At 30.3% G+C, this 8,695-nt stretch overlaps 1 protein-coding gene across 4 annotated transcripts in view; it reads right to left on the bottom strand.

The window, feature by feature from the left end:
- The window catches only part of LOC100571516, an 18,127-nt gene that overhangs the window by 1,967 nt on the left and 7,465 nt on the right, over positions 1-8,695 (bottom strand). Inside the window, exons 5-8 of one of the 4 annotated variants that reach the window (XM_029492052.1) lie at positions 4,027-4,062; positions 3,558-3,593; positions 3,046-3,081; positions 2,368-2,620 (exon numbers count right to left, since the gene is read on the bottom strand). In XM_029492052.1, the coding sequence (XP_029347912.1) occupies positions 2,424-2,620; positions 3,046-3,081; positions 3,558-3,593; positions 4,027-4,062 (305 nt within the window). In that variant the 3' untranslated portion in view covers positions 2,368-2,423. Of the gene's footprint in view, positions 1-2,345; positions 2,621-3,045; positions 3,082-3,557; positions 3,594-4,026; positions 4,063-8,695 lie in introns of those variants that run through there. The other 3 variants (XM_029492054.1, XM_029492053.1, XM_029492055.1) reach the window with 3 other exon arrangements.

Here is an 8,695-nt window from a genome sequence, read left to right as displayed (position 1 = left end):
TTTTTTATACCTATTATTTTCCTAAAATACGACACTGACCAGCCACACAACAAGAACACCAAGTTCTATCGAAACCGGAATCACTTGTTTTTCCGACCTCTGGTTATACCAACGTCTTACTGCATAATCGCCGGAGCTCCGTCTGTTCACTGAAAAACGAACACAAAACCTCGTGGACACGACTGCTCTCGATTTCGTTTTTTCTCAAGTGGCACCTCGAAGCAACATCCACACCGTTGGTCAACTGTCTCCATCAACACTCCAGGCATCCGTCGTCGCTCATACAACGTATTATATTTCCCCCCTTTTAAAACTGTTAGCCTCCGTGGCGTAAACCCCGAGCCCCATTATTTTTATTTCACTCCCCCTTGTTACACTGGTAGCCTCTTCGCGAGATTATTTTTAATTAAGGCGACTACGCGTGACCTTTTTTTACTCAAAATCATGTCTTACATTAGAGGAATAACTCTCACGCCTCTTAGATTAGTTTAATTTCCGTAATTTTTATTTTGTCAGATAGAGGAAGACTAATTTATTTTTCTAAATCTTATATTACTAGTTTGAATTTGTATATTTTTACAACTTTATAGTTTTTGTATTATTTTTTTGTTTTTAGCAACGTAATCAAAAATCAAAGTCCAATGCGGCTTGTAAAAAATATTTCTCTATCTAACAAAAAAGAAAATTACAGAAATCGGACCCATCTATTTAGCGTATTTAGGAATTTTGATAGGTGGGGGGGGGGGATGAAATATATAATCATAGGTACACTCAATAAATACGAATATAATATACATTTTTAAAATCCTCCAACTTGTTGAGTTTAGTGTGGATCAATGTCAAATAAGATTTAACACAAATTGTATAGTACCTAATAGCATTTATTATAAATTCACACTAACTACAATCCCGTGTTTAATACGATAAACAAAAAAAATAGTTATAATACAAAATCCTGTTTTCTATTTTTTGGATGCTCAGTTCATCGATAAGCTTATCTGGCATGATTATTGTATTGACCGGTGACATGCAAATAAAGCCAACACATTATAAGAGGACGCTACACCCGTATGTGTACACCTCTTTTTTTACTTTTAACAAAGTAAAAAAATTAATGTAGACGTAGGTACATTTAGATACATCTACATTTACAAGAACATAAACCGGTAAATAATTTGCAGTAAACAAGGAGATTCTCATTTGAAAAATAGAAGTTTGTATAGCCACAGGACACTCTAATATTAGTACCAAAAATATCAGGAATTTGAATATAGTGTCTTTAGGTATACCTACTTAAATAATTCTAAAAATCAGAATTTGAATAAATGTATTTTTAAAGGAAAAAAGGTGGTGGGAATTTTTTCCCCAAAATGTCAAGTAAATTTTGTATTTCATGATGGGGCCCCTTAAAAAAACTGATTCATGGGCCTTTTGTGTGACGGCGGCGCGAACATTAGGTATACCAAACATATTTCAATTTGTGTTTAGTAAAATGAATTTTGTGATGTTAATATTATCCAACATAACTTAATAAAGAATTGCATCAAAAACCAAAATCGATTTTTTTGAAAACAGATTATGCATAAGAATCCCGTTTTTTCCTTAATTATTCTTTTGTTTTTCACGATACTCTTGAAAACTACTAGAAAATTTTTACTTTTGACCCCGCAAAGTACCAACTAGATTCACTTTTCTATCTGAAAAAATATTGTTGAAGAAAATCTGAACATTTTTACCGCTATCTTATCTGGCATGATTATTGTATTGACCGGTGACATGCAAATAAAGCCAACACGTTGAGAGGACGCTACACCCGTATGTGTTGTTTCCGTCTTACACAAGCCTGACATAGCAAATTGTCCTTCACAATTCTCAATAGTGTTCTATTGATTTTGATGGCGATAGGTTGAAATTACCTATTATCAAACCTTTAGTTAAGAACATTATCTGGGTCTTAGCGTGGGCGAATTTTTAATATTTTAATTTTCAAGCGAGATATGAGCATTTTTAATTTTTGATATTTCACATACCCTTATTTTTCTCGAAAATGAAAATATCGAACAATCACTCACTCTAAGACCCAAATAATGTTCTTAACTAATAGTTTGATAATAGGTCGATTCACTCTAGTATCAAAACTAACAGCTCACTATTGAGAATAGTGAACGACAACTTCCTATGTCGTGTGTGTGTAAGACAGAAACAACACACGCGGGTGTAGCGTCCTCTTATAAGGGTCCGTATTACAATAGTTAAACTAATGTTAAACCACGGAATTCGACCGATAAAATTTAAACTATGATTTTAAAACGGATCTCACTCTTATTATTTCATTTTATAATTTAATAAAGCGTAAGCTCGTTTCTCTCTTTTAACATTTTTTTCCCTAGTTAATTAATTTTAACTAACATTGTACTCAAATGTTATAAGTTCCACCGAATTGACCTTAGGGCCAACACACGGTTCGGCTTATAGGTCACGAGGCCAGAGTGTTTCCATGGACTCGTGGGCCGTGGTTGGTTGTTAGGTCGTAACAAAAAGCCTAAAATCTCAGAAAGCAAGGAAACAATATAATAAAACTCACCGATATTAACTTCTGGAACTTCTTTTCCTTTTGGATCTGTTTTTAAAATAATTAATAATTATTAAGAAATATCTTGTATTTCAATGATAATGAGGTTGTAATATGGTTGACTTTGAAAAGGAAGTAAAATTTGCTTTAAAATGTTAATTTTAATATTAAATTGAATTGACCTATATTATTCAATTTAAATTAGTCTAAATCTCACTCTTATTATTTAATTTTATAATTTAAGAAAGGGTAACCTCGTTTCTCTCTTTTAACATTTTTTTTCCCTAATTTATTAATTTTAACTAACATTGTACTCAAAAGTTATAAGTTCCACCGACTTGACCTTAGGGCCAACACGTGGTTAGGCTTATAAGTCACGAGACCAGAGTGTTTCCCTGGACTCGTGGCTGGTTTTTAGCTCTTTAAAAAATCCAAAATGTCACAAAGCAAGAAAACAATATAATAAAACTCACCGATATCAACTTTTGGATCTTGATTTACTTTTGGATCTTGTTTTAAAATAATTAATGTTGAAAATATGTTGTATTACAATGATAATGAGGTTGTAATATTGTTTATTCGAAATGGAAGTATAACCTGCTTAAGATATGTTATATATGTCCAGGGGTTAAAGTGGGAAAAATTTCAAAAGGTGACTAATATATCCATATAAGTACTTTTAAGCATTCCATATATAATTTAATGCATAATATCTAATGTATAAAATCCTAATTTTTTAGTGGAGACGCTATTTAACCACCTTCAGAGGTAGGAAAACTGAGTCCTCCTGTGCGCCCCCCCCCCACTTTAACCCCTGTAAATAACCATACCTAATATACAAATATTTTTGTTTAGCAAAATCAATTTTATTATACATCTACTATAATATATCAATTATATTTTCATCACTTATATATAAATAACAATTATACAATTAAAGGTGATCTCATTATGAGTAGAAAGAAAACAATGTAATAAAACTTACCGAGATTGATTTGTGGATCATGATTTCCTTTTGGCTCTTGTTTTAAAATAATTAATAATTATTAAGAAATATCTTGTATTTCAATGATAATGAGATTGTAATATGGTTGATTTTGAAAAGGAAGTAAAATTTGCTTTAAAATGTTAATTTTAATATTAGGTTGAATTGACCTATATTATTCAACTTAAATTAGTCTAAATCTCACTCTTATTATTTAATTTTATAATTTAAGAAAGGGTAACCTCGTTTCTCTCTTTTAACATTTTTTTTCCTAGTTAATTAATTTTAACTAACATTGTACTCAAATGTTATAAGTTCCACCGAATTGACCTTAGGGCCAACACACGGTTCGGCTTTTAGGTCACGAGGCCAGAGTGTTTCCATGGACTCGTGGGCCGTGGCTGGTTGTTAGGTCGTAACAAAAAGCCTAAAATCTCAGAAAGCAAGGAAACAATATAATAAAACTCACCGATATTAACTTCTGGATCTTCTTTTACTTTTGGATCTGTTTTTAAAATAATTTATGTTGAAAATATGTTGTATTACAATGATAATGAGGTTGTTATATTGTTGATTCGAAGGGGAAGTAGAACTTGCTTAAGATATGTTAAATATGTCCAGGGGTTAAAGTGGGAAAAATTTCAAAAGGTGACTAATATATCCATATACTTTTAAGCGTTCCATATATAATTTAATGCATAATATCTAATGTATAAAACACTAATTTGTTAAAGGGAACGCTTTTTTACCACCGTCAGAGGTAGGGGACTGAGTCCTCTTGCGTTCCCCCCACGTTAACCCCTGTAAATTACAATAACTTATATACAAATATTTTTATTTAGCAAAATCAATTTGGTAATGAACACATTAAAGTTAAGAATACAAAATTAGTTCTGCTGAATTAAAAGTTTTTGTCGTATATGTATGACTTGTAGGACATGGAAACGGATGCGGATGACTGCAGTGGCGCCAGTTTTTGGCAAGTTCCTTAAAAAAAGGAATTCGTTCCGTTCCTTGTTCTTTTTTAAAAAAAGGAATTCATTCCGTTCCTTGTTCCTTAAAAAAAAAAAAGAATTCGTTCCTTTGTCGTTCCTTTGGAAAATGAACGAGTTCCTTTTTTAGTTCCAAATAAAATAAAAATTCTTACTTAATCATTAATGTTTTTTTTTTCATAATATGCATACATCTTTAGTTTTTAATTCTAATATAATATACAAGTACGTTCATATTTTATAATTCTATTTTGAGGTTTTCTTTAAAATTAAATTGTTGGCCAACGTATATCGATTGTATAACGTCGATAGTTGATAACGATCACTAATTAGCAAAATACATTAAACACTTTAAAAAAAAAATATGTCTTAATTTTAATTATTTACATACTTATCTGTATAAATTATTGGAACTAGAAAGGAACGAACGATTTTGTTATTTTTCCTTGAAAAAAAGAACTAGTTCATTTTCTCGTTCTTTTTTTATAAAAAGGAATTCGTTTATCGTGCCGTTCTTTAAAAAGGAATTCGTTCCAGGAATCCGTTCCTTTTGGAACTCGTTCCTTCCAAACACTGAGTGGCGCACACGTTATGGGTCAAGGGGGTCGATTGACCCCCTAAAAAAATTGGGTGCTGGGTGGTGGTTGACCGTAAATTATAATTAAACTTCAATGATTTTAGGGGGGGCTAGAGTCTCAAGTGCCCAGAGGCTCCATATTGGAGTCTCTTTGTTAATGGTTGGTGGGTGGGTAATTATCACTGTTAATGTTCGAGCCATGTTGGTAAGATTGAGTGTGCGCCACTGCGGGTGAGTCATTTTCAAAGTACGTTGTAAAATAATATATAATGACTAATACTGATACAATTATTATTCATTTTATCTACAATAATGTTAGTGGTTATTAAAAACACATTTTATTTTTCAAAAACAATGTGGTAGAAATAGAGTAGGCAATTGTATAATTACCAATTAAAAAGTAAAATAAATATTCTCAAACAATAACAATTTTATAACGCACTTCTAAATAATTAAAAATATGTAGTATTATATATTATGTGCCGACTATACTTATAATTGGTTACTTTTGTTTGGATTTGGTTATGATATTATTAAGATTATATTATAAAAATCATTAACACAAGTACAAATACCATTTTATAAAAATCTTACAATGTCAGTAAAAAGCTCAAAAAGATTCAAATTATTTCAAAATTGTATGGTGTATAGAAATTGGTAATATAAACATTCAGTGAAATTTTCAAGTATCTATAGTCATTCGTTTTTTTAATTACAATAAAATAAGAAAAATGTCACATGAGAAATCTAATGAATATTAAATGTTGTAAAAATATGAACTTCAAACGCTCATAAAATTTTAATTTGACTTTCTTCACACATCATTATAAAATCAATACATTCATCAGTCTGCTCAGAATCTAAAATAATCATGGATGTATAATTCAAATTCTAAAAAAAATATAGGTACTTTAAACAGTGTTCTTAAAGTTCACAAAAAGGTTGAATTTGTTCACGTTCTTCAATAGAAACCCGATCATTGTCAGGTGCTTAAGAATATATTTTATTAATTATTTACATGAGTGCAAATACTATTATTTAAAATATTTATAGATGTATAATGTAATTTAAAAAAAATATATATATCGTAAACAGTGTTCGGAAAGTTCACTAAAAAATAGAATTTGTTCACGTTCACGTTCAGTTCTCAAATAGAAACCAGATCACGTTCGCGTTCTTTGAAAAATATAAGCAATAATTTGGTGCTTAATTTAAATTGTTTTATTTTACTTTTATAAATCGTTTAAATACTTATACAAAATCGTGAAATTCATAATATTATTGTTGTTCTATGTCGAGCCAGTGCACTGGAATTTAATTTATTCTATTTTTATAATTTGTTATCAAATGAGTAAAATATTATAATAATAATGATATAATACCTATTATTAATCATTATTTATTAAATTATAAATAAATGTTAATGTAAATTCTTGTTTGTTTTTCATCACGCTTTAGAAAAGTACCGAGAATATTTTAGGACCAACTATATTATCTTTCCTACTAGAAACAATGCTGAAGTAGAAAATTGAAGCATTTTTACTGCTCCAAAAGATAATGATAGATTTACACACACAAAAAAAAAACACACACACTATAAAATCAATACATTCATCGATTCACTTAAAATCGAAAATCACAGAAAATTTATGTAATAGCGTTAATTAGAGCTTTTCATATTTCCACAACGTGAAGTTAGAGTGACATTTTTAAAATCGTGGATAATCGATGGTAGGTTGGAGCACTAATTTTTATTTTTATATACGCTGAAAGCACTAACAGCAGTAGGTACTAGGTAAGTACATATGACCGAAAAATATAAATATGAACATTTATTAATTTGCAGATATTGATAACAAAAAATTTAAAAGTAACCGATAAGTAATTTATTTTTCATCATTGAATAAAATTAAAATACCCATCCATCATACTTATTGTTGAATGAGGATTTTAATATCGATCGACAAAATTGAATAGACAACATAATTAGTTAAAATAATAATAAATACTATTTCACTTATTATGAAAAGCAAATTGTCTTCTAACAATGTAAGTTCTAGATCAATGCTTACAATACATACATGACGTATACATGAACAATACCTACTGTAGTATAGTGCCTACAGAGTGCATTTGGTCGTCTTTATATATAAGTGACTTAATGACCATGTTACAAAAATACGCGTTGGAATGATTTACATTTAAAATAACAATATGATACTTATTGTATTTGCACATGCGCAATATGATGTAACATTATAAAAACACATTGTAAGTTTCAAAAATTAAGAATATATTATATCAATAATTAACACAATTGCAAACACCATTATTAAAAATATTTATAGATGCATCATTTAATTCTTAAAAAAAATATATAAAATTAATACATTCATCACTTCACTTAAAATCTAAGATCACACAAAGTTAATAACATAGCGTTAATTAGTGATTTCTATAATCCCGGAGCGAGCAGTTTGCGGGACGTTTTTAAAATTGTGGATAGTCGATGGTAGATTGGAGCTCTAATTTTTATTTTTGTATATTCTGAAATTAATAATTGAGCACTAAAACTTAGTGGTATAGTGGTAATTAGTGCTTTTTATTAGTTTCCAACTAACTTTACGGACCTCAGAAAACGGTAATTTCTAAGCAAAACCAGTAATCGACAAATTCTATATTTTTTCTATTTTTCAGACCAGTTCCCTTCTCTCTTCTTTATTCCTTGCTTTATTATGATATTATATGATTAAAAATTGAATAAAATAATAATACAGTAGGTACTAGGTAGGTACATATGACTGAAAAAAAATAAGTATGTACTTTCATTAATTTGCAGCTATTGATTAAACTATTCCAATTTTTTTTGTTTTAATTAAGGCCTTTGAGACCATCTTGCCATAGAACAAATCCTTTCCCATTCTTCTCTATTCTCCGCTACTTCCTTCCAGTCCATGTGATCATATTCTGCTCCACCAGCACTTAGGAAATCTTCCCAGCGTAGCCTTGGTCTACCCAGTGGTCTTTTCCTCTTTGGGTTTTCTTGGAGTACCCTTTGAACCATTGAATCTTGCTTCCTAACTGCGTGTACTGCCCATTCCAACTTACTCCGTTTGATCTCGTTTATAATATTTGGTCTATTAAAAAGCTCCGTCAGTTTTTGATTATGTCTTTTTCTCCATCCTTGAAGCTCTTGATCATATATAGGTCCATATATTTTACGAAGTACCTTCCTCTCAAAAACTGCTAATCTTTCCTCCTCAGTCTTTCGTAACGTCCAACATTGTGAACCATACATGACTATTGGTCGTATGATTGCCAAATACAGCTGAACTTTAACCTCTTTTGACAGGACTTTCGAGCTTAGTAGTTTGCCTAGTGCATAGAAGCATTTATTTCCCATTTTTATTCTTCGTTGAATTTCAATTTGACATTCATTCTTCTGCGTTACAATCGTGCCCAGGTATTTGAAATCTTCAACTTTTTTGAACTCGTACTGGACCAACTGTTATGGTTTCGGTTTCCTGAAGGTTATCTAGTTCCCTACTAACTTTCATGTACTGCGTTTT

The sequence above is a fragment of the Acyrthosiphon pisum genome, unplaced genomic scaffold, assembly GCF_005508785.2.
Source record: "Acyrthosiphon pisum isolate AL4f unplaced genomic scaffold, pea_aphid_22Mar2018_4r6ur Scaffold_20704;HRSCAF=21886, whole genome shotgun sequence".
In the NCBI taxonomy this organism is placed as follows: Eukaryota; Metazoa; Arthropoda; class Insecta; order Hemiptera; family Aphididae; genus Acyrthosiphon; species Acyrthosiphon pisum.
The sequence above is the reverse complement of the archived record's forward strand: the minus strand, read 5'-3'. Positions and strand labels throughout refer to the sequence as shown.